Genomic DNA, 24,531 nt, shown 5'->3' with positions numbered 1-24,531 from the left:
GCCTACTCCCGTCGTGCCCCGCGCTGCCCGCGCCGGCGGCGGCCCCGGTGAGGGGAGGGGGGGGGCGGTGCCGGTACCGGGACAGGGGCGGGTCCGGAGGGGTCGGGACCGGCTCGGAGGGGGGGTCTGGCGGTCCTGGGTGGGCTCCGGCACGCGAGGAGGTTGTGGGGAGGGTCCCGGGTGCTCCCTGAGCGTTTCCTGAGGGTTTGGGGGTGCCGGGAAGGGGCGGGTCCTTCACGGGGTTTTACCGAATTCCCCTCAGAGCCTCCCCCGGGTTTGAGCCCCTCTGGGACCCCGGTAACGCCCCCAGGAGACCCCCGACCCCTCATTTCCCCTCAGTCCGTCCCGTGGGTTCCAACCCCGCCAGGCGCTGCTGTTCCCCGCCCTCGCTCTGTCCCGCCTCTGGGCCCCCCCATAAATCCCAATTTTTCCCATATAAATCCCAATTTTTCCCCTATAAATCCCCCCCTGTAACCCCCTCCCCATTTCCCCTGAGACCCCACCACTGTTTCCCCCCATTTCCCCATCAGTGGGGCTGGAACCGCTGCTCCTGTTCCCCTCTGTGGGCAGCTCCCTCAGCCCCTGAGACCCCCAGAGATCACCCCAAACCCCTCAGAACTCCTCCTGAGACCCCCAGAACTCCCCCCAAACCCCTCCTGAGACCCCCATTTCTCCCACCAGCCCCCATCATGGGGCTGAAGCCCTGGCAGAAGGCCCTGTTCCCCCTGAGACCCCCAGAACTCCCTCCAAAACCCCCAAAACTCCCCCTAAGCCCCCCATTTATTTCCCCTCCAGCCCCACCATGGGGCTGAAGCCCTGGCAGAAGTTTCTGTTCCCCCTGACACCCCCAGAACTCCCAAAACTCCCCCATTTCTCTCCCCCCAGCCCCAGCATGGGGCTGAAGCCCTGGCAGAAGGCCCTGTTCCCGCTCCGCTCCGTGGCCGCCGTCGTTCGTCTCTTCGAGGCCGAGCTGCGCCAGCCCGAGCCCGACCTGGTGCTGCTCTCCTTGGTGCTGGGCTTCGTGGAGCATTTCCTGGCCGTGAACCGGGTGCTGCCCACCAACGTGCCCGGCCTCACCTTCGAGTCGCGGCCGGGCCCGGACCCCCAGACCCGGCTGTACTTCCCGGTGGCCGAGCTGTCCATCGTGGCCGCGCTCTACGCCCGCTTCACGGCGCAGATCCGGGGCGCCGTGGACCTGTCGCTGTACCCCCGGCCCGATGGCTGCTCCTCGCGGGAGCTGGTGAGGAAAGTGTCCGACGTGATCTGGAACAGCCTCAGCCGCTCCTACTTCAAGGACAGGGCGCACATCCAGTCGCTCTTCAGCTTCATCACGGGTGAGGAGGGGTCCTGAGGGGGTGAAGAGGGGTCTCAAGGGGGTCCCAAGGGGGTTAGGAAGGGTTCTGAGGGGGTGAGGAGGGGTCCTGAAGGGTTTGGTGGGGCTGGGGTCTCACCTTGAGGAGCCTCAGTGATCCTACTTCAAGGACAGGGCTCACATCCAGTCGCTCTTCAGCTTCATCACGGGTGAGGAGGGGTCCTGAGAGGGTCCCAAGGAGGTGAGGAGGGGTCTCAAGGGGGTCCTGAGGGGGTTAGGAGGGTCCTGAGGGTGTGAGGAGGGGTCTCAAGGGCGTCCTGAGGGGGTTAGGAGGGTCCTGAAGGGGTGAGGAGGGGTCCTGAGGGGTCCCAAGGGGGTGAGGAGGAGTCCCAAGGGGTCCTGAGGGGGTGAGGAGGGGTCCTGAAGGGGTGAGGAGGAGTCCCAAGGGGTCCTGAGGGGGTGAGGAGGGGTCCTGAAGGGTGAGGAGGGGTCCCAAGAGGGTTAGGAAGGGTTCTGAGGGGGTTAGGAAGGGTCCCGAGGAGTCCTGAGGGAGTTAGGAAGGGTCCTGAGGGGATGAGGAGGGGTCCTGAGGGGTTTGGTGGGGGCTGGGGTCTCACCGTGAAGCTCCTACTTCAAGGACAGGGCTCACATCCAGTCACTCTTCAGCTTCATCACGGGGGAGGAGGGGTCCTGAGGGGGTTTTTGGGGCTGGGGTCTCACCTGGAGCAGCCTCAGTGCTCAGTGGATGTTGTCTCCTTCTGGGGGCTCTGTGTGTCCCTGTGTCCCCTCAGGGGTCTGGGGGTCTTTGTGTGTCCCTGTGGGGGTTTTGGGGGTCCCTGACCCCCCCTGTCCCCCCATTGTTCCCCCCAGGTACCAAGCTGGACAGCTCGGGTGTGGGTTGGGGGATATTTGGGGATGTTTTGGGGTCTCTGAGCCCCCTTTTCCCCCCCAGGTACCAAGCTGGACAGCTCGGGTGTGGGTTGGGGTGTTTAGGGGGGATGTTTGGGGGTCTCTCACCCCATTGTCCCCCCCAGGTACAAAGCTGGACAGCTCGGGTGTGGCCTTTGCCATGGTTAGGGGATGTTTGGGGGATTTTGGGGGGATGTTTGGGGGTCCCTAAGCCCCCCATTGTCCCCCCAGGTACCAAGCTGGACAGCTCGGGTGTGGCCTTTGCCGTGGTGGGCGCCTGCCAGGTGCTCGGGCTCCCTGACGTTCACCTGGCCCTGAGTGAGGACCACGCCTGGGTGGCCTTTGGGGCAGGGGGGTCCCAAACGGCCGAGGTGACCTGGCATGGCAAGGGCAATGAGGACAGGAGGGGACAGCCCGTGCAGGCCGGGGTGGCCGAGAGGGTACGGGGGACACCGGGGGGCAAAGGGACAGGGGGGACATGGGGGGGGCAAAGGGACAGGGGGGACATGGGGACAGTGGGACATGGGAAGGGTTAAAGGGACAGGGGGTCAAAGGGACAGGGAGGACTTGGGAGGGGCAAAGGGACAGGGGGGACATGGGAGGGTCATGGGGACATTGGGGTGGGGGGGGCAAGGGGACAGGGGGACACTGGCGGGGGCAAAGGGACAGGGGGACATGGGACAGTGGGACATGGGAAGGGTTAAAGGAACAGGGGTCAAAGGGACAGGGGGAACTTGGGAGGGGCAAAGGGACATTGGGGACATGGGGACAGTGGGACATGGGAAGGGTTAAAGGGACAGGGCGTCAAAGGGACAGGGGGGACATGGGGGGGGCAAAGGGATGGGGGGAACATGGGAGGGGCAAAGGGACAGGGGGGACATGGGGGGGGGCAAAGGGACAGGGGGGACATGGGGACAGTGGGACATGGGAAGGGTTAAAGGGACAGGGGGTCAAAGGGACAGGGGGGACTTGGGTGGGGCAAAGGGACAGGGGGGACATGGGAGGGTCATGGGGACATTGGGGTGGGGGGGGCAAAGGGACAGGGGGACACGGGGGGCTGAGAGGGTACGGGGGACACAGGGGGACATGGGGAGGGGGCAAAGGGACAGGGAGACATTGGGGTGAGGGGGTCAAAGGGACAGGGGGTCATGGTGACAGTGGGACATGAGTTGGCTGAGAGGGTACAGGGGACATGGGAGGGGACAAAGGGACAGGGGCATGGGGACAGGGGGACACTGGGGGGCTGAGAGGGTACAGGTGACATGGTGGGGGGGTCAAAGGGACAGTGGGACATGGGAGGGGTCATGGGGACATTGGGGACATTGGGAACATGGAGGTGGGAGGAGTCAGAGGGACAGGGGGACATGGGGACAGTGGGATACGGGGTGGCTGAGAGGGTACGAGGGACACTGGGAGGGGGGCAAGGGGACAATGGGGACCTTGGGGTGGGGGGGTTAAAGAGGCAGTGGGGGACATGAGAGGGGGCAAAGGGACATGGGAGGGGTCATGGGGACATTGGGGTGAGTGGGTCAAAGGTACAGCGGGGACATGGGGAGGGGCAAAGGGATGGGGGGACATTGGGGTGGGAAAGGAGCACAGGTGGATGTGTCCCCATGTCCCTGTGTCACCTGTCCCCTGTGTCACCTGTCCCTGTGTGTCCCCAGAGCTGGCTGTACCTGAAGGGCTCCTACCTGCGCTGCACGCGGCACATGGAGGTGGCGTTCATGGTGTGCGCCATCAACCCCTCCATCGACGGCCACACCGACAGCCTGGAGCTGCTGCAGCTGCAGCAGGTGAGGGCACCTGGGGGCACCTGGGGACACCTGGGGGGCAGGTGGGGGACAGGTGAGCCCAGATGAGGGGCAGAACTGGCCCAGGTGAGGAGCAGGGCTGGCCCAGTTGTGGGGCAAGATTGGTCCAGCTGTGGTGGCCCAGGTGTGTGCCCAGGTGTGTGCCCAGGTGTGTGCCCAGGTGTAGCCCAGATGTGCCCCAGATGTGGCCCAGGTGTGTCCCAACCCCCCATCTTTCCCTCCTCTCCCCCCAGCGCCTGCTGTGGCTGCTCTACGACATGGGACACCTGGACAGGTGAGAGGGACCCCCAAACCCACCTTGGGACCCCCAAATTGCCCTGGGATCCCCAAACCCACCCTGGGACCCCCCCAGGACCCCCCCAAACCCACCCTGGGACCCCCAAGCCCACCCCTCAGCTGCCCCACAGGTACCCCATGGCTCTGGGTAACCTGGCTGACCTGGAGGAGCTGGAGCCCACCCCGGGCAGACCCGACCCCCTGACCCTGTACCACCAGGTGAGCATGGGGTGTGCCCCCAGTGTGTGTCTGTGTGCCCAGGTGTGTGCTCAGTGTTGCTCAGTGTGTGCTTAGGTGTGCCTCAGGTGTGTGTCTGTGTGCCCAGGTGTGTGCCCAGGTGTGTGCCCACATGTGTGCACAGGTGTATCCCAGCTGTACCTAGGTGTGCCCAGGTGTATCCCAGGTGTGCCCAGGTGTGTGCCCAGGCATGCCCAGGTGTGCCCAGGTATAGCTCAGGTGTGCCCAGGTGTATCCCAGGTGTGTCCAGGTGTGTGCCCAGGTGTACACAGTTGTATCCCAGCTGTACCCAGGTCTATCCCAGCTGTACCCTGTTGTACCCCAGGTGCCCCCAGGTGTGCCCCAGCTGTACCCAGGTCTATCCCAGGTGTGTGTCTGTGTGCCCAGGTGCCCCCAGCTGTACCCCAGGTGCCCCCAGCTGTGCCCCAGCTGTGCCCAGGTGTATCCCAGGTGCCCTGAGCAGTGCCCAGGTGTACCCAGGTGTCCCCAGCCATACCCAGGTGTCCCCAGCTGTGCCCCAGGTGTGCCCCGGTGTGCCCCAGTGTGCCCAGGTGTACCCAGCCGTACCCAGCTGTACCCAGGTGTCCCCAGGTGTACCCAGGTGTGTGCCCAGGTGTGCCCAGGTGTGCCCTGAGCCCCGTGTGCCCGCAGGGCATCCACTCTGCCCGCACCCACTACAACAACGAGCACATCTACCCCTACCTGTACCTGGCCGGCTTCCACTGCCGCAACAAGAACGTCAAGGAGGCGCTGCAGGCCTGGGCCGACACGGCCACCGTCATCCAGGAGTGAGCGGGGGGCAACGGGGGCACCTTTGGGGGCCTGGGGGGCACCTTTGGGCTCATGGGGGTCCAGGAGTGAGCGGGGGGCAATGGGGGGCAACTTTGGGTGAGTGGGGGGGCAATGGGAGGGTCTTAGGGGGTACCTGGGGAGTCCAGGAGTGATTGAGGGGCAATGGGGGGCTCTGGGGAGCGACTTTGGGGTGAGTGGGGGTCTCTGGGGGCGACCTTGGGGTTCTTGGGGGTCCAGGGGTCGAGGAATGATGGGGTCTCTGAGGGGTGACCTCGGGGTGAGTGGGGGGCTCTGGGGGGGCAACTTTGAGGTTCTGGGGGGTCCAGGAGTGAGTGGGGGGCTCTGGGCAGCACCTTTGGGGTTCTGGGGGGTCCTAGGGAGTACCTGGGGGGTCCAGGAGTGAGTGGGGGGCAATGGGGGGGGGGGTCCTAGGGGGTACCTGGGGTTACCTGTGGGGTCCCTGGGCTGGGTTGGGTTCTTGGGGTGCCTTTGTTCTTTTGGGGTTCTGTGTCCTCTTTAGGGATCCCCACATCTATGGGGCAGCACCCCCAAGCCCTGTGTGCCCCCCAATTTGCCCTCATGCCCCCCAGTTACAATTACTGCCATGAGGATGAGGAGATGCCCCCCAAACCCCGTGTGCCCCCCACATCTGTGGGGCAGCCCCCCAATTTCCCCCCCTGTACCCCCAGTTACAATTACTGCCGTGAGGATGAGGAGATCTACAAGGAATTCTTTGACGTGGCCAATGACGTCATCCCCAACCTGCTCAAGGAGGCGGCGGCTGAGCCCCCCCCGGGGGCCGAGGTGGGACCCCCAAATCTGGGGGGGTCATGGGTGGGGGACCCTCAAATCTGGGGGGGTCATGGGTGGGGGACCCTCAAATTTGGGGGCTCCTGGAGCTGGGGACCCTCAAATCTGGGGGGTCCTGGGTGGGGGAGCTTCAAATCTGGGGGTCATGGATGGGGGGACCCCTAAATCTGGGGGCTCCTGGAGCTGGGCACTCCCAATTTTGGAGACTCTAGGGTGGGGGAGCCTCAAATTTGGGGGCTCCTGTAGCTGGGCACCCTCAAATTTGGAGGCTCCTGTGTGGGGGACCCCCAAATTTGGGGCCTCTGGGGTGGGGGACCCCAGAATTTGGGGGCTTCCGGAGCTGGGACCCCCAAATTTGGGGGCTCCTGGGTGGGTGTGTGTGGGGCTCTGTGGGTCCTTCCCTGGGGGGAAATTTTAGCTCTAAATTTGGGGATCCCCCTACCCCCTTTTTATGGGGTTCCCCAACATTTTTGGGGATCCCCTCTGACTTGGGGGGGTCCTCAGGGGGCCCCCGGGGGTCTCCCAGCCCTGCAGGACCCCGAGTGCTTCGCTCACCTGCTGCGCTTCTACGACGGCATCTGCAGGTGGGAGGAGGGCAGCCCCACCCCGGTGCTGCACGTGGGCTGGGCCACCTTCCTCGTGCAGTCCCTGGGCCGCTTCGATGGCCAGGTGAGGGTTTGGGGGTCCCTCGGGGGGTTTTGGGGGTCCCTCGAGGGGTTTTGGGGGTCCCTCGGGGGGTTTTGGGGTCCCTCGAGGGGTTTTGGGGTCCCTCGAGGGGTTTTGGGGGTCCCTGGGGCAGGGGAGCCCCACACCTGCTGCTGCATGTGCAGTGCCTGGGCCGCTTCCATGGCCAGGTGAGGTTTTGGGGATCCCACGGGTGGTTTGGGGGGCTCTGGGAGCTGCTTTGATGGCCAGGTGTGGTTTTTGGGGGTCCTTTGGGGGATTTGGGGGAAGAGGAGATGGCCAGGTGAGGTTTTGGGGGTCCCTCGAGGGGTTTTGGGGGTTCCTGGGACAGGGAGCCCCACACCTGTTGCTACATGTGCAGTCCCTGGGCCGCCTTGATGGCCAGGTGAGGTTTTTGGGGATCCCATGGGTGGTTTGGGGGCTCTGGGAGCTGCTTGGATGGCCAGGTGAGGTTTTTGGGGGTCTGCCGAGGGGTTTAGGGGGGTTTTGGGCGAAGAGGAACTGGCTAGGTGAGGTTTTGGGGGTCCCCCAAGAGGTTTGAGGGGGTCCTGAGGGCAATGGGAGATGGCCAGGTGAGGTTTTTGGGGGTCCCTTGGGGGATTTGGGGGAAGAGGAGATGGCCAGGGGAGGTTTTGGGGGTTCACCGAGGGGTTTGGGGGGGGCCAGGTGAGGTTTTGGGGATCCCACGGGGGGTTTTGGGGGGGTCCTGAGGGCATGGGAGATGGCCAGGTGAGGTTTTTGGGGGTCCCTCGAGGGGTTTGGGGGGGCCAGTTGAGGTTTTGGGGATCCCACGGGGAGTTTGGGGAGCTCTAGGGGCAGGTGAGGTTTTTGGGGGTCCCCAATGTTCTTTTTGGGACATCCCTGGGGGTTTGGGGGATTCCTGAGTGGGGTCTGCTATCCCCCCTTGGAGGGTCCTGAGCAGATTCTGGGTTCCCCCATCTCATTTTTGGGGCATTCCCAGAGATTGGGACCCCCAAAAAACCTCTTGGGTAGGGGTCCCTAAATCCCCTGCATGTCCCCCCCCCCCCAGGTGCGCCAACAGGTGACCCTCCTCTCCGAAGACCCCACCCCACCCGAGACAGATCTGGGGGGTCCCGAAGACCCCCGCGATTGCCGCCGCCGGGGTCCCCGCCGCGAATCCAAACCCGAGGAGCCCCCGACCCCCAAGAAAGCCTCGGAGCGCCGCCCCCCCCCTGCCCGCGCCCCCCGCCCCGAGGAGCCCCCGCCGCCCCCTCCCCCCGGCCCCGCCCCTCCCCCTGCCCAGGCCCCGCCCCCCGCCCCTCCTGCGGCCCCGCCCACCCCCGCGGCCCCGCCCCCGGCCCCGCCCACCCCCGCGGCCCCGCCCTCGGGCCCGGTGCTGCGGTTCCGCTCGCAGAAGATGCGGGGGATGAAGGAGCTGCTGAGGGCGGCCAAGGTGAACTCGAGCGCCATCAAACTGCAGCTCACGGCGCAGAGCCAGGTGCAGCCGCGGCGGCCCCGAGCGCCGCCCGGGGCGTACCCGCTGCCCTTCCTCAAGAGACCACGGAAAGGGTCATAGGGACCCCCAAAAATCCCCAAAATCCCCCGCCCAGGGCGTACCCGCTGCCCTTCCTAAGGAGGCCACGGAAACGGTCCTAGGGAACCCCAAAAATGGTCCTGGGAGCCCCCAAAATCCCCTGCCCAGGGCGTACCCGCTGCCTTTCCTAAAGAGACCCCGAAAGGGATCGTAGGGAACCCCAAAAATCCTAAAAAAGGGTCCTAGCGGACCCCAAAAACCCTAAAATCACCCGCCCGGGGCATCCCCGCTGCCCTTCCTCAAGAGACCACAGAAAGGGTCCTAGGGAACCCCAAAAAAACCCCAAAAATGGTCCTAGGGATCCCCAAAAATGGTCTTAGGGAACTCCTAAAATCCCAGAGAGATGCAGAACCCCCCTGTCCTTCCTCAAGAGACCCCGAAAGGGATCCTAGGGAACCCCAAAAACCCCCAAAAAAGTGGTCCTAGGGAACCCCAAAATCCCTAAAATCCCCCACCCGGGGCGTACCCACTGCCTTACCTAAAGAGACCACAGAAAGGGTCCTAGGGAACCACAAAAATCGCAAAGAGACCCTAAAAAGGGTCCTAGGGAGCCCCAAAACCCCCAAAATTCCAGCCTGGAGCTGTCCTGGGTGAAGCCACCCAAACCCTTTCTCAACAGGTTCCAGAAAAATTCTGTCCCCAAAATGGGGTTGGAATTTGTGGAGGAATTTGGGGCAGAATTTTTGGAGGAATTTTTTTAGGAATTTATGGAGGAGGGGCTGAAGGGTACAACGGGCTGGGAATGGAATATTTGGTTGGGTTTGGATTTGGGGGTGCAGGAGCTTTAAAGGTGGATTTGTGGAGCAGAGGGAGGTTCAGGCTGAGCATTTTTGGGGGGCACAGCTCAGTTTTGGGGTGCACAACACGAGGCCTTTGGGGGGTCCCGGATTTGGGGGAACCGGGAGGGGATTCCAAGAGCCCGGGTGAGGAGGAGACCATGGAATAATTGATAATAAAATCAAATAAAAGTGCCGCTCTTTCACCGAGCGCCTCCGGCTCCGTTTTTGGGGGGCGCGGGGGAAGCGGAGCCCCATGAGGGGGTGGCTCCCATGATCCTCCGCGCGCGGGCGAGCTCCCGCCATGCTTCGCGAGAGGTTTTGGCGGGCCGCTCTCCCACCCGCCCTCAACTCCTGTGCCACCAATCAGCGCGCAGCTTCGCTGAGTGACAGAGCAAGCAGCCAATCAGCTGCGCCCGGCCAAAGTCTGCTGCGCACGTCACTCATGCCCGGCACGGGGTTTCCCGCCGTCCCCGTCCGGGGGCGCGGGGCGGGGCGTGGTGCTGCCAATGGTGGCGGAGCGTCGGCGGTGGGTCCCGCCCTCCGCCACTCCACCCAATCACTGCTCGCCGTTCTGGCCTCCCCCTCCCCCGCACTCCGCCTGAGTGGCAGCCACACCGACCAATCCCCGCCGCCAGCGCCTCAGCGTCCACCTCCGCCCCCCCGTCCAGCTCCTGGCCAATCCCCGCGGCCTTCGCTTTGACGGACAGCTCCTTCAACCTATCGCAGTGTGATCTTCCGTTGATTGACACGCGTCGCGGCCAATCAGCGCGGCGCGCGCGGCGCGGCGGCGTGGAAGGTTCGCGAAGGCCGCGCGGGGGCCGTTCTATGGCGACCGGGGCGAGCGCGGCCCAGCCCGGCCCCGCTCCCGTCCCCGCCGCCCCCCGCGCCCCCATGGCCGCCGCCGCTTTCCCTTTCGCGGCTCTGCCGCCTCCTCCGCCTCCTCCTCCGCCGCCTCCGCCACCTCCGCAGCCGCAGCCACCGGCGCAGCCTCCGCCGCCGCCGCCTCCGCCTTCGCAGGCCCCGGGCGGCCCCGCGGCCCCGCAGCCTCCGGGCGGCCCCGCGGCCCCTCAGCCGCCGCCCGCCGCTCCCTACGGGCAGTTCCGCTTCCCGTCGCCGCCGCCCGGCCATGACCCGCCCGCGGCCCCCGCGGGGGCTCCGCCGGCCGCCCCCGCCGCCCCCCCCCAGCCCGCGGGGGCTCCGCAGCAGCCGCGGCCCGAGGAGGGCGCGGGGGGCGCGGGCACCGGGCCGGGAGATGCGGGGGGACGGGCGGGAGCCGCGCACAAGCCCCGGAGGGCAGGTACGGCCCGGGCCAGGGGGATACCGGGGGGCTGGGGGTGGTTGTGGGACCCCCGGGGAGGGTCTGGGGGCGTCCCCGGGCTGTAACCCCCCAACTGTGGGGTTGCCCAGGACTTAAATCTTCCCGACTTGTGTGTCCACGGGTTGTGACCCCCGATTCGAGAGTCCTCGGGTTATAATCCCTGGATTTGGGGGTCCCTGGGCTCTGATCCTCACCGGTTTGGGGGTCCCCAGGCTCTAAGCCCCCCATTTTGGGCTCTGATTCCCAATATTTGGGGGTATCCGGGGGTCCCGGGGCTCTGATCCCCGAATTTGGGGGTTTCTGGGGTTTGTAATCCCCCAATTTGGGGGTCCCTGGGCTCTGATCCCTCCAATTTGAGGACCCCTGGGATCTGATCCCCCCATTTTGAGGGTCCCCGCCTTCAGATCCCCCCGAGTCGAGGGTCCCTGGGCTCTGATCCCAATCGGTTTGGGGTTCCCCGGGCTCTGATCCCCCGGATTTTGGGGCTGTAGCTCCCCATTTCGAGGATCCCCGGGCTCTGATTCCCCCGATTTGGAGGTTTCCGGGGGTTGTAACCCCCCCAATTTGGGGGTCCTCGCTCCTGGTTCCCCCCAATTTGGGGGTCCCACCGCCTCCACCCCGGCTGGGACACGTGTCAGAACACGCAAACCCAAAGTGGAACCCTCAGAGCGGGACTCCCCAAACCCTTTCCAGAGAGACAAAACCTCCCCTTTTAACACCCCCAGACCCCCCAAAACCCCTCCCCGGTCCCCGAGGGGGGCTCAGCGCTGGCGGCTTTGCCCGAACCGCGGCGTTTCCCCGCAGATTTCCCGCGGAAGCGGAAGCGCAGCCGCTGGAACCAGGACTCGCTGGAGCAGAAGACGGTGATCCCGGGGATGCCCACGGTGATCCCGCCCGGGCTGACGCGCGAGCAGGAGCGCGCCTACATCGGTAACCGTTCGGGGAAAACGGGGGTTTGGGATCACTGAGATCGGGGTGTGGGCTCAGAAATTTGGGTTCAGGCTCAGAGCTCAGGCTTTGGCCTCAGAACTTGGGGTTTGGGGTCACATCTCAGGGTTTAGGGTCAGAATTTGGGGTGTGGCCTCAGAGCTCAGGGTTTGGGCTCAGAGCTCAGGGTTTAGGGTCAGAATTTGGGGTTTGAGGTCAGAGCTTGGGGTTTAGGCTCAGAGCTCGGGGTTTAGGGTCAGAATTTGGGGTTTGGGCTCAGGGTGTAGGGTCAGAACTTGGGTTTTAGGCTCAGAGCTCAGGCTTTGGGCTCAGAGCTCAGGGTTTGGGCTCAGAGCTCAGGGTTTAGGGTCAGAATTTGGGGTTTGAGGTCAGAGCTTGTGGTTTGGGGTCAGAGTTTGGGGTTCAGGCTCAGAGCTAAGGTTTTAGGGTCAGAGCTCGGAATTTGGGGTCAGGGCTTGGGGTTTCGGGTCAGAACTCAGGGTTTAGGGTCAGAAATGAGAGTTTGGGCTCAGATCTCAGGGTTTCGGGTCAGAACTCAGGGTTTGGGCTCAGATTTCTTTGCCCACCCCACAAGTCTGAGGTGCGAGCAGGAGCACACCCACATTGGTAAAATTTGGGGGAAAAATGGGATTTTAGGGTCAGAACCCACAGATTTCTGAGTTTAAACCCCCCTGAAATTGGGGTTAGAACCCCCTGAGATTCCAGGGCTAAACCTCCAGGATTTGGGATCACATCAGGAACAACCCCAAATTTTGGGTTAAATCTGGGGAATTTGGGGTCAGAACCCCCCTGGGATTCAGGATCAAACCCCCCTGGGACATGGGGGAAATTAATTAACCCAAAACTTGAAATTTTGGGCAATAATTTATGCAGATTTAGGTGAAAATGTGTCATCAATGCAACAATCTCTTGGTTAACCACGTTCATTTTTTAACAATAATTTATTTTTAGCGGTTGTTGTGTGTTTTAAGGTAACAATTTTCTTCTGATAACCTTTATTTTTAGTAAAATCAGGTGTTTTAGGTAATAATGACTGTGTTTAATTACATCTCCTGTTCTAGGTAATAACAGTTGCTTTTTTTAGTAGTAGTCATGTGTTTTGGGTAATAATGTGCTTATTTTAGGCAATGTGAATTTTTTAAGGAATAATCTCTCATTTTAGGTAAAATTGTGGTTGTTTTAGATAAAACTGTGATTGTTTTAGGTAATAACTTTTACCTTCTCTAGTAATAATCTCACATTTTAGGTAACAGTGTGATATTTTAGGAAATAATGTCTTTTTTTTGACCGATAATCTTCTATTTTAGGTAATAATGTCTGGTTTATGATAACAATCTCTAGATTTTCCATAAGAATGCAGGAGGTTTGGTAATAATGTGCTTTTTTTGGGTAAAACTGTGAATTTTTTGATAACAATGTGATTATTTTTCTTTTGTGATAACCTGCTTTTTTTGGTAATAACCCGTTTTTTGGGGGGGAACAAATGTGTTTTTTGGGTTAATAACCTGCTGTTATCATTAAGAAGGTGTATTTTTCTGCTAATAATGTCAATTTTAGCTAACAACACCTGCTTTTTCTCACCCTAACCATTTGGTTTTAGGGCATTAATGCCTGGTTTTGGTGCCATGGAGCCGGTGTAGGTAGAGAAAAAAAAAAAAAAAAAAATTAAATATAAACCCAGCCAAGCTAGGTTGGAACAGGATAATTTTGGGGTAGGAATGATTTTTATTTTATTTTTTAATTTTTTTTTTTATTTTGGGGGGTGTAAAATGTGGGTGTTTTGTAACTGTGTCTCTCTCACCTCTCCGGGACCGGGTTCCTTCCAGTGCAACTGCAGATCGAAGACCTGACCCGCAAACTGCGCACGGGAGACCTGGGCATCCCCCCTAACCCCGAGGACAGGTCGGGACCTCCCCCCCCTGCCCCCCCCAAAACCTGGGCACCCCTCCCGGGCCCCCCCCAAAACCTGGGGAGCCCCCCCCTGGCTGTGCCCCCCCCCCCTCCCCAATCCAGGACAGCTCGGGACCCCCCCCTTTTCCCTCCCCTTATTTTCCCCACCTGGATTTGGGGGTGCTGCTCTGGATCCAGGCCCCCCCCCCCCCCCGTTTGGGGTGTTCCATTCCTCAGTTTGGGGGTGCTGCTCTGGAACCCCCCCCCCATCGCCCTCCCCAATTTGGGGTGTTCCCCCTGAGCCCAGCCTGGGGCTGGTTAATGAGCTGCAGTGGGGGCTTAATGAGCTCTGGGGGCTTAATGAGCACCCCCAGCCCCACTGCACCCCCTTTTCCCTCTCCTTTCTCCCCCTTTTCACCCCAGTTTTTCTCTGAGGGGGGGGGCAGAGCTGCTGTTGCCCCTTCAAAGAGCCAAATTCCCCCCTGCACTCCCTCTCTTCACCTTTTCCTCCTGTTTTGGCCCCGTTTTTCTGTGGCAGGGCAGGATGGGGGGTCCCTCACCCCTCAGGGACCCCCTGCTCTTGTGGGGGGGGTCCCCAACTCTGGGTGGGGGGGGGTCCCTGTGTCCTCAGGGATCCCTCACCTTTTGGGGGTCCCTCACCTTTCGGGGGTCCCTCACCCTGCGGTGACCGGGGGGGAAGGGGACACCTCTGCCCCCCCCCCAGGTTTTGGGGAGGGGTCTCACACCCCCCCCCCCACCCCAGCACACCCACAGCCCCAGGTTTTGGGGGTCTCCCAGGTTTGGGGGGGCGCAGGCCCCCCACGCTAACCCAGCCTTGCTCCTGCAGCGCCCCCGGGCCGAGGCCGCTCCCCCGCTGCGGCGTCGTTAGCGCTGGTTCTGGGGGGGGATTAATTAATGAATTAACGATTAATCACGAGCGGGGACAGTGACGTCGCAGTTCCACCGAGGACCCGGCTGCTGCCAACCCCGAAAAGTCGCTTTTTCCCCCCAAACCGGGGGCAGGTTCGACTGTCGCCCGCGCCGGCTGTTTTTGGAGGATCCGCCTTAATCTCTTCCCTTCTTGCAGCCGCTGCCAAAATTTCGCTATTTTGGGGTTGGGGGAAGGGGAGCCAAGATTTAACCAAACCCGAGCGATTCTGACTCTTTTTTTTTTTTTTATTATTATTATTATTTTTTTTTATTTTTCCTTCCTCGCTGATAATTCTGATTTTTAATCATAATCTGATTTTCTCACCCCGACACGGCTCAGCTCAAGCGACCTTGACTCTTCCCTCCGGGGCTGCCAAAGCCGCGCGGCCCCCCCAGACCTTTTCCTCCTCTAGAAACCGGGAAATTGGGCAAAAAAAATAAAAATACAATTGGGAGAACTGGGCACAACCTGGGAGAAAAGGAGCAGGAACGGGGCAAAGCCAGGGAGAAACAACAAAACCGGGCACAAAGGGGCCAAACCCTGACCCAGCAAAGGCGGAACGGGCAGAGAGAGGGGCTGGTTTGGGGAGGGGGAGGGCTGTGCTCTGCTGGCCTTAATTGGGTGTTAATTAACGCTCTACATCCCCAATTATCCCCTCCTGGGGGTGGGTGGGGGCAGTGGCACAGGGTGGCCATGGTGGGGGGGGGGTTTGTGGTGGTTTGGGGACCCCTCCCCACCCTTCCACATCCCCCTCCCCATCATCGCCAACAGCGAGGGGAGGGAAGAGCCCCCCCCACACCCGGGGGTTGGGGAGGGGGTTCTGGGGGTACAGCCCCCCCCCCCCACACACACCATGAGGGGTCTGGGGGCTTCGCAGTGACCCCCCCACCCCCCGGAGCAGGTCCCCCTCCCCGGAGCCCATCTACAACAGCGAGGGGAAGCGCCTGAACACGCGCGAGTTCCGCACGCGCAAGAAGCTGGAGGAGGAGAGGCACAACCTCATCACCGAGATGGTGGCCCTGAACCCCGACTTCAAACCCCCAGCTGACTACAAGTGAGGAGAGACCCCTCCCCACCCTGATTTGGGGCTGGTTCTGCCCAATTTGGGGTTCCCCCAAAGGTTTGAACCTCGATTTTTATTTTTTTTTTGTCGTTCCCCAGGCCGCCAGCAACGCGGGTGAGCGACAAGGTGATGATCCCGCAGGATGAGTACCCCGAGATCAACTTTGTGGGGCTCCTCATCGGGCCCAGGTGGGTACCCCGAGATCCTGGGGGGGCTGGGAGGGCTCTGGGGCTGGGGGCTTCACCCCAGGAATGTGGGGAGTTCATGGAAACACCGAGGTGCTGCTGGGTTCTCATCCCAACATCTGCAGGGTCCAAGTATGGGTGACCCCACAATCCCCCACTAATTAACACGGGGTTATTTAATGTTTAATAATGTTTAATATTTAATGTTTAATGACACAACCATGCCTGAGCTCACGATGATCCAGTTCTCCACTCCTCACAATATGGGTGCCCTGATGGATTTGTGGGGTTCATCCCCCCAAAATCCCCAAGCAGAACAAACCCAGGGCGAGGGTAAAGGACAGGTGAGCTCTGTGAGTGTCCCCCTGTGTGAGCTGCCTGTCCTGGTGCCCCATTCCCAGGGGGAACACCCTGAAGAACATCGAGAAGGAGTGCAATGCCAAGATCATGATCAGGGGCAAGGGCTCGGTCAAGGAGGGCAAGGTTGGCCGCAAGGACGGGCAGATGCTGCCGGGCGAGGACGAGCCCCTGCACGCCCTCGTCACCGCCAACACCATGGAGAACGTCAAGAAAGCCGTGGAGCAGGTTTGGGGGTGTCCCTAATGGGTTTAGGGGGTGTTTAGGGGTGCAGCCCCCCAATGTGACACCCACTGTGCCTCCCAGATCAGGAACATCCTGAAGCAGGGCATCGAGACCCCCGAGGACCAGAACGACCTGCGCAAGATGCAGCTGCGGGAGCTGGCGCGGCTCAACGGGACCCTGCGGGAGGATGACAATCGGTCAGAGGGCTCCCACCACCCCTAATGAATTTAGAAATAATCCCCCCCCAAATCCCCTGAATAACCCTGATCCCCCTCCCCAGCATCCTGAGGCCGTGGCAGAGCACCGAGACTCGCAGCATCACCAACACCACGGTGTGCACCAAGTGCGGCGGCGCCGGGCACATCGCCTCCGACTGCAAGTTTGCCAGGTGAACCCCAAAATAAACCCTCAGATCCTTGTGGGAGTCACTAAATGTCCCCCAAAACCCCACCAGATCCTCCTGAGATCCTCCCAAACCTGTTGAGATTCCTTCTGCACTTTCTATAAATCCTTAAATTTCTGAGAGCTCAACTATTCCCAAACCTTGAGATTCCTTAAATCAGCCTCGAGATCTTCCCAAACTTCTTGAGATTCCACCTGAACTCTGTACAAATATCTCTGAGAGCTCAACTGTTCTCAAACCTTGAGATTCCCTAAATCAGCCCCAAGATCTCCCCAAATCCTTCAAAATCTCCTCTAAACCTCTGGGATTCCACCAAGTCCTCAAAAACCCCTTTGGGATAAAACCAGTCTACCTGATATTTCCCCAAAACCCCACCGAACACCCTTAAATCTTCTCCAGCCCCTCTGAAATCCCCCAGAACTTTTCCTTGGGACCAGAGTTGGGCTGGGGGGGGATTTGGGGGTGCAGCCCCCCCCCCCCAAGCTCACCATGCCCCCCCCAATCCCTGCCAGGCCTGGGGACCCCCAGTCTGCCCAGGACAAGGCTCGGATGGACAAGGAGTACCTGTCCCTGATGGCCGAGCTGGGCGAGGCCCCGGTGTCCGTGAGCTCCAACGCCGCCCACAACAACAGCCCCTTGTCCAGCAGCCACCGTGCAGCCAGCCAGGCTGGGGGCCAGCCCCCCCCGGTGAGTGACCCCCAGAACCCCCTCTGGGAACCCCCAGAGCCCCCTAACCTATCCCTGAACTGGTGTCCCAAAAGCAGCACCTGGGCAGGTGTGGGAACAGTGAGTGACCCCCCAAAAACAGCCCAGTGCCCCCTAACCTATCCCTGAACTGGTGTCCCAAAACCAGCCCCACATCTGGTGTGGGAACAGTGAGTGACCCCCCAGAAACCCCTCAGAACCCCCTAACCCTGCCCTTGAACTGCTGCCCCAAAACCAGCCCCACCCCTGGTGTGGGAGCAGTGAGTGACCCCCAAAAACCACTCTGGGAGCCCCCAGAATTCACATACCTACCCCTCAGTTCCTGTCCCAAAACCAGCACCTGTTTCAGGTGTGGGAACAGTGAGTGACCCCCCAAAAACCCCCCTGGGAGCCCCCAGAGCCCCCTAACCTATCCCTGAACTGCTGCCCCAAAAGCAGCACCTGGGCAGGTGGGGTAACAGTGAGTGACCCCCCCAAAAACCCCTCTGGGAACCCCCAGAATTCACACACCCACCCCTGAATTCCCCCCAAAACTGGCCCCTTGTCCAGCACCTGGTCAGGTGGGGTAACAGTGAGTGACCCCCCCAAAAACCCCTCTGGGAGCCCCCAGAACCCCCTAACCCACCCCTGAACTGCTGCCCCAAAACCAGCCCCACACCTGGTGTGGGAACAGTGAGTGACCCCCCAAAAAACAGCCCTGTGAGCCCCCAGAATTCACACACCTACCCCTGAAATCACCCCCCAAAACCAGCCCCATGTCAGATATGAGAAAAGTGAGTGACACCCCAAAAACACCTCTGGGAGCCCCCAGAACCCACACAGCCACCCCTGAGTTCCTGCCCCACAAGCAGCCCCTGGGCAGGTGTGGGAACAGTGAGTGACCCCCAAAACCCACTCTGGGACCCCCCAGAATTCACACACCCACCCCTGAGTTCCCCCCAAAAGCAGCCCCTGGTCAGTGGGAGCAGCTCCTTCCCCAGTCAGTGACCCCCCCAAAACCCTCCCTGACACCCCCAAAACCTCCTCAACGCCCCCCAAAAGTCCCCATAACCCCCCCATTTTTGCCCCCTGACCCCCTTTTTTTCCCCCCAAACTCCCCATTTCCCCCTTCGTGACACCCCAAACCCCTTTGACACCCCCAAAACCCCCTCAACGCCCCCCAAAAGTCCCCATAACCCCCCCATTTTCCCCCCAAACCCCCCATTTCCCCCTCCCTGACACCCCCTGACCCCCCTGACACCCCCAAACCCCCTTGACACCCCCCAAAACCCCCTCAACGCCCCCCAAAATCCCCATAACCCCCCCCATTTTCCACCCCGACCCCCTTTTTTTCCCCCCAAACCCCCCTGACAACCCCCAAAACCCCCTCAACGCCCCCCAAAAGTCCCCATTTTCCCCCCCAAACCCCCATTTCCCCCTCCCTGACACCCATTTCCCCCCCTGACCCCCATTTTTCCCCCCCAACCCCCATTTTCCCCCCCAAACCCCCATTTCCCCCCCCCAACACCCCCAAACCCCCCTGACACCCCCCAAAACCCCTTCAACGCCCCCCAAACCCCCCATTTCCCCCTCCCTGACCCCCCATTTCCCCCCCTGACCCCCATTTTTGTGCCCCCCAGAGCCGCCCCCCCTGGATGAGCTCGGCCCCCTCGGAGAGCCGTCCCTACCACGGCCTGCACGGGGGTCCCGGGGGTCCCCACAGCTTCCCGCACCCCATGGCTGGCATGGGCGGGGGGCACGGGGGGCACCCCCTGCAGCACACCCCCAATGGGCCCCCCCCGTGGATGCAGCCCCACCACCCCCCCATGGGCGGGGGGCCGCACCCCCCCGGGCACCCCGGGCCCCACCACATGGGTACGGACGATCCTGCACGGGGACATCGGGGGCAAAATGGGGTGAAAAATGGGATTTTTTGGGGTGAAAATTTTTATTTTTTTGGGAGGGAAAAATGATTTTTTTGGGGGTGAAAAAAGGGTGTTTTTGGGGGGTTTTAGGGTGAAAAATAGAGTTTTTGGGGTGGAAAAAGGGGTTTTTTGGGGTGAAAATTTTTATTATTTTGGGGATTTTTTGGGAGTGAAAAATGGGTTTTTTGGGGTGAAAAAAGGGGTTTTTTGGGGGTTTTAGGGTGAAAAATAGGGTTTTTTGGGGGTGAAAAAAGGGGTTTTTTGGGGTGAAAAAAGGGTTTTTTTGGGGGGAAAAAAGGGGTTTTTTGGGGGTTTTAGGGCGGAAAAAAGGTTTTTTTGGGGTGGAAAAAGGGTTTTTTTGGGGGTTTTGGGGTGGAAAAAGGGGTTTTTTGGGTTTTTTTTGCAGTGAGTAAAGGGGTTTTTGGGGTAAAAAATGGGGGGGTTGGGGGTGAAAAAAGGGTTTTTGGGGTGGTGAAAAAAGGGATTTTTTTTTTTTTGGAATGAAAATGGGGTTTTTGGGGTGAAAAAAGAGGGGTTTTGGGGATGGAAAATGGGTTTTTGGGGTGAAAAAAAGGGGGTTCTTGGGGTTTTTTGGGGGGTGAAAAATTGGGGTTTTAGGGTGAAAAAACGGCGGGTTTTGTGTAAAAAAGGGATTTGGGGTTTTTTTTTGGGGGGTGATAAAAAGGGGTTTTAGGGTGAAAAATACGGGTTGTGGGGGTGAGGAAAAGGGGCTTTTTTGGGGTGAAAAAAGAGGGTTTTGGGGGTGTGTTTTTGGGGCTGGGGGTGTGTTTTTATGGTGGGGGTGTGGTTTTGGGGCTTTGGATGTGTTTTTGGGGCTGGGATTCTGTTTTTGGGGACTGGGTTTTTTTTTGGGTCTGGGGGTGTTTTTGGGTTGTGTTTTTGGGGCTGGGGGTGTGGTTTTGGGGCTGGGGGTGTATTTTGGGTTGGGGTGTGTGTTTTGGGTTTGGGGGTGTTTTTGAGGTGTGTTTTTGGGTCTGGGGGTGTGTTTTTAGGGTGGTTTTTTTGGGCCTGGGGGTGTTTTTAGGGTGGTGGGGGTATAGTTTTGGGTCTGGGGGTGTTTTTGGGTTGTGTTTTTGGGTCTGGGGGTGTTTTTGGGGGGTGGGAGGGGGGTCCCCCCCATCCTTAAGGCCACGGTCTCTCATTCCCTCAAGATCAGTACCTGGGAAATGCGCCGGTGGGCTCTGGGGTCTATCGCCTGCACCAGGGAAAAGGTGAGACCCCTCCCCAAAATAAAAACCCCCAAAAACCCCCTCCCCATAACCCCCTGACCCCCCAAATTCACCCTGACACCCCAATTCTCTGCTCCCACAGTATGAGAGTGCTGTCATTGGGGGTCTTGGGAACCCCAAATCCTTCTGACCCCACCCCCCCAATTTCCCCCTCCTCAATACAATCCCAATAACCCTGGTACCCCCTGACCCCCCAATTTCCCCCTCCCCAATATGATATCTCTATCAATGGCTGTCCTGGCACCCCAAATTCTCCCTGAGCCCCCCAATTTCCCCCTCCCCAATACCCCTGGCTCTCCTGACACCCCAAATTCTTCCTGACCCCCCCAGTTTCCCCCTCCCCAATATCTCTGGCTGTCCTGGCACCCCAATTTCCCCCTCCCCAATACAATCCCAATACCCCCGACCCCCCCAATTTCCCCCTCCCCATTATGATATCTCTATCAATGGCTCTCCTGACACCCCAAATTCCCCTCAAGCACCCCAAATTTCCCCCCTCCCCAATATGATATCTCTATCAATGGCTCTCCTGGCACCCCAATTTCCCCCTCCCCAATAAGATATCTCTGTCCTGGCACCCCAAATTCCCCTTGAACCCCCCAATTTCCCCCTCCCCAATACCCCTGGCTCTCCTGACACCCCAATTTCCCCCTCCCCAATACAATCCCAATACCCCTGACCCCCCAATTTCCCCCTCCCCATTATGATATCTCTATCAGTGGCTCTCCTGACACCCCAAATTCTCCCTGACCCCCCCAATTTCCCCCTCCCCAATACCCCTGGCTCTCCTGGCACCCCAATTTCCCCCTCCCCAATACAATCCCAATACCCCTGACCCCCCCAAATTCCCCCTCCCCATTATGATATCTCTATCAATGGCTGTGCTGACACCCCAAATTCCCCCCCGAGCACCCCAAATTTCCCCCTTCCCATTATGATACCTCTGTCCTGGCACCCCAAATCCCCCCTAACCTCCCCAGTTTCCCCTTCCCCAATAAGATATCTCTGTCCTGGCACTCCAAATCCCCCCTGACCCCCCAATTTCCCCCTCCCCAATACCCCTGGCTCTCCTGACACCCTTATTTCCCCTTCCCCAATAAGATAACTCTGTCCTGGCACCCCAAACCCCCCAATTTCCCCCTCCCCAATACCCCTGGCTCTCCTGACACCCCAATTTCCCCCTCCCCAATACCCCTGGCTCTCCTGACACCCCAAATTCTCCCTGACCCCCCCAGTTTCCCCCTCCCCAATACAATCCCAATACGCCTGAACCCCCAAATTCTCTCTCCCCATTATGATATCTCTATCAATGGCTCTCCTGGCACCCCAAATTCCCCCCAATTTCCCCCTCCCCAATATCTCTGGCTGTCCTGGCACCCCAATTTCCTCCTCCCCAATACCCCTGACCCCCCCAGTTTCCCCTCCCCATTATGATATCTCTATCAATGGCTCTCCTGACACCCCAAACCCCCCAATTTCCCCCTCCCCAATACCCCTGGCTCTCCTGGCACCCCAATTTCCCCCTCCCCAATACCCCTGGCTCTCCTGGCACCCCAATTTCCCCCTCCCCAATAAGATATCTCCCCCCTGACCCCCCGATTTGACGCCCCCTCCCCAGGTATGATGCCGCCGCCGCTGGGTATGCTGCCCCCGCCGCCCCCCCCGCCCGGTGGGCAGCCGCCCCCCCCCTCCGGGCCCCTCCCCCCCTGGCAGCAGCAGCCGCCGCCGCCCCCCAGCAGCAGCAGCACCCCCTTGCCCTGGCAGCAAAGTGAGTCTGGGGGCGCCCCGGGGGGGTTTGGGGTCATTGCCTGGGGGTTTGGGGTCATTGCCTGGGGGTTTGGGGTCATTGCCTGGGATTTTGGGGTCATTTCCTGGGTTTTTGGGGTCATTTCCTGGGGGTTTGGGGTCATTTCCTGGGGGTTTGGGGTCATTTCCTGGGTGTTTGGGGTCATTTCCTGGGGGTTTGGGGTCATTTCCTGGGTGTTTGGGGTCATTTCCTGGGGGTTTGGGGTCATTTCCCGTTGCCCTAAGAGGGGGGGGGTGGTCCCCTGCAAATCAGAGTTTTGCCTTTAATTAACACCCCACTAATTAACCCAAATCCCAAATGAGCTCCTCTGGGGTGGGGGTGTCTTGTTCCTTTTGAGGGGGGGATTCTCTGTCCCCCTTCACTTTCCCCTGTCCCCAATTACCCCTCTACCCTTAATTAATTAACCCCCACCTTTAATCACCTCAGCCTCCCTTACCATGACTTCCCATCTCCTCCAATTAACCCCCAGTGCTAATTAACCCAAATGAGCCCCCCTGGGGTGGGGGTGTCTTGTTCCTTTTGGGGATCCTCTGTCCCCCCTATTTCCAATTACCCCTCTACCGTTAATTAACCCCCACATTTAATCACCTCAGCCTCCCTTACCATGACTTCCCACCTCTCCAATTACCCCCCCAGCGCTAATTAACCCTTTCTTTTCCCCTCCAATTACCCCCCAGCGCTAATTAACCCTTTCTTTTCCCCTCCAATTACCCCCCAGCGCTAATTAACCCTTTCTTTTCCCCTCCAATTACCCCCCAGCGCTAATTAACCCTTTCTTTTCCCCTCCAATTACCCCCCCAGCGCTAATTAACCCTTTCTTTTCCCCTCCAATTACCCCCCCAGCGCTAATTAACCCTTTCTTTCCCCAACTGCAGATACGACGACCACCACGAGCGCTGGCAGCGCCTCCCTCCCTCCCTGGCAGCAGCAGGCGGGGGGGGGTGCGGCGGGGGGGGGGGCGGCTTCTTCGGGGGCCCCCCCGCTCCCCGGCAGCCCCTCCATGGTGCCTTTGCCCCCCGGGGTTCAGCCCCCGCTGCCCCCCGGGGCGCCCCCGCCCCCCCCGCCGCCCCCTGGCTCCGGGGGGCTGATGTACGCGCCCCCCCCGCCCCCGCCGCCCCCCCCCATGGACCCTTCTAACTTCGTCACCATGATGGGCATGGGGGTGCCCGCCCTGCCCCCCTTCGGCATGCCCCCCGCGCCCCCCCCGCCGCCCCCCCAGAACTGAGCCAGCCTCGGGGACACTGCCGACCGCGCGGGGACCCCCCCCCTCGAAAAATAACATGGTGGGGATCCCCCCCCTCAAAAAACACCATCAGGGGATCCCCTCCTCAAGGACTGATTCATTGTGGGGACCCCCCCTCAAAAACCACCATCAGGATCCCCCCCAGGACTGATTCATTGTGGGGACCCCCCCTTTCAAAAAAACATTGTGGGGACCCCCCCTCAAAAAACACCAGGGGATCCCCTCCTCAAGGACTGATTCATTGTGGGGACCCCTCCTCAAAACATCAGGGGATTCCCCCCTCTTTAGGACTGATCCATTGTGAGGACCCCCCTCCCCTCAGAAACACCATGGGATCCCCCCCCAGGACTGATCCATTACGGGGATCTCCCCCAGGACTAAACCATTGTGGAGACCCCCCCTCAAAAAAAAACCATCAGGGGATCCCCCCCCCTCGAGGACCGATCCATCATAAGGAGCTCCCCCTCCCCAAAAATCGATGAGGAGCCCCCCCTAAAACACCACAGGGAGCCCCCCCAGAACTGATGGATTGTGGGGAGCCCCCCCCTGCCCGCCCCCCGTCCAATGGGCTGTTCCATCAGCGGGAGTTCCCTCCCCCCCCCCATGAACTGATGGATTTTGGGGTACCCTCCCCTCCCACATCCATGGGCCCCCCCCCCCCCGACCAAACCCCCCCGGGACCACCTTGTGAACTGGTTTACCCCCCTCCCCCCCAAAAAAACACCCCAAAATCAGGGGCGGCCCTGAATTGAGGAGGGGGTGGGGGGCAGGAATTGAGGGGGGAGGGTCTGTAAGGGGGTGGGGGGGCACTGCAGCGACACAAACCTGAACCCCCCCTCCCCAAAAAATCTCGGGGTCCCCCTCTCCTGTGTTTCTCCCTCTTCGTTCTGGGCCCCCCTCCCAACCCCCCCAAAAAAAACAAATCTCCCCTTGTAGAGCTCCCCCCCCATTTTCCCCGCGCTTTTTTTGTGTATGAATAAAGGAGCGGGACCCCCGTTGGGCCCCCCCCTCATTTTGTGTGTCCCGTTTTCCCACCCCCCCCCCCCCCAATCCGCGTCACCGGGCTCGGGTTTCGTTCCCCCCCCCCCCCCCCCCCCCCCCCGTGAAACCGGAGCCGCCGTCGCGGGGGTCGCGCCC

At 60.5% G+C, this 24,531-nt stretch overlaps 2 protein-coding genes across 4 annotated transcripts; both read left to right on the top strand.

The window, feature by feature from the left end:
• The first annotated feature begins 11 nt into the window (after positions 1–11).
• Positions 12–9,356, top strand: MEN1 (menin 1). The gene is made up of 10 exons (XM_064737089.1): positions 12–47; positions 886–1,334; positions 2,453–2,661; positions 3,886–4,014; positions 4,266–4,306; positions 4,440–4,527; positions 5,197–5,333; positions 6,027–6,141; positions 6,652–6,816; positions 7,862–9,356. Exons 2-10 carry the CDS (start codon positions 893–895, stop codon positions 8,366–8,368), a joined length of 1,833 nt encoding a protein of 610 aa, XP_064593159.1. The 5' UTR covers positions 12–47; positions 886–892; the 3' UTR covers positions 8,369–9,356.
• A 620-nt stretch (positions 9,357–9,976) lies between these two features.
• SF1 (splicing factor 1) lies at positions 9,977–23,997 on the top strand. Of its 3 annotated transcripts, none has more exons than XM_064737033.1 (13): positions 9,977–10,462; positions 11,288–11,413; positions 13,258–13,333; positions 15,154–15,306; positions 15,414–15,503; positions 15,902–16,085; positions 16,164–16,279; positions 16,363–16,470; positions 16,998–17,172; positions 18,810–19,044; positions 20,267–20,326; positions 21,963–22,112; positions 23,027–23,997. In XM_064737033.1, exons 1-13 carry the CDS (start codon positions 9,991–9,993, stop codon positions 23,374–23,376), a joined length of 2,295 nt encoding a protein of 764 aa, XP_064593103.1. In that variant the 5' UTR covers positions 9,977–9,990; the 3' UTR covers positions 23,377–23,997. The 3 variants fall into 3 exon arrangements, with proteins under 3 accessions (XP_064593103.1, XP_064593104.1, XP_064593105.1); XM_064737034.1 differs by having other exon boundaries at positions 20,272–20,326; positions 23,027–23,327; XM_064737035.1 differs by lacking the exons at positions 9,977–10,462; positions 13,258–13,333 and having other exon boundaries at positions 11,302–11,413; positions 23,027–23,994.
• The last annotated feature ends 534 nt before the right edge of the window (positions 23,998–24,531 follow it).

This window comes from Zonotrichia leucophrys, unplaced genomic scaffold (genome assembly GCF_028769735.1).
Source record: "Zonotrichia leucophrys gambelii isolate GWCS_2022_RI unplaced genomic scaffold, RI_Zleu_2.0 Scaffold_34_1600103, whole genome shotgun sequence".
NCBI classification, from domain to species: domain Eukaryota; kingdom Metazoa; phylum Chordata; class Aves; order Passeriformes; family Passerellidae; genus Zonotrichia; species Zonotrichia leucophrys.
Note: the sequence above shows the minus strand (reverse complement) of the source record. Positions and strands in the feature narration are given on the sequence as shown.

Bases quoted from the DNA above. Each gene is read 5' to 3' on its own strand.
- MEN1 (XM_064737089.1), top strand. From the start codon at position 893: ATGGGGCTGAAGCCCTGGCAGAAGGCCCTGTTCCCGCTCCGCTCCGTG. The intron at 2,662-3,885 runs GTACGGGGGACA...GTGTGTCCCCAG, and splicing joins AGGCCGGGGTGGCCGAGAGG to AGCTGGCTGTACCTGAAGGG. The intron at 4,307-4,439 runs GTGAGAGGGACC...GCTGCCCCACAG, and splicing joins GACATGGGACACCTGGACAG to GTACCCCATGGCTCTGGGTA.
- SF1 (XM_064737033.1), top strand. From the start codon at position 9,991: ATGGCGACCGGGGCGAGCGCGGCCCAGCCCGGCCCCGCTCCCGTCCCC. The intron at 16,280-16,362 runs GTCAGAGGGCTC...CCCCCTCCCCAG, and splicing joins CTGCGGGAGGATGACAATCG to CATCCTGAGGCCGTGGCAGA. The intron at 19,045-20,266 runs GTACGGACGATC...CATTCCCTCAAG, and splicing joins CCCCGGGCCCCACCACATGG to ATCAGTACCTGGGAAATGCG.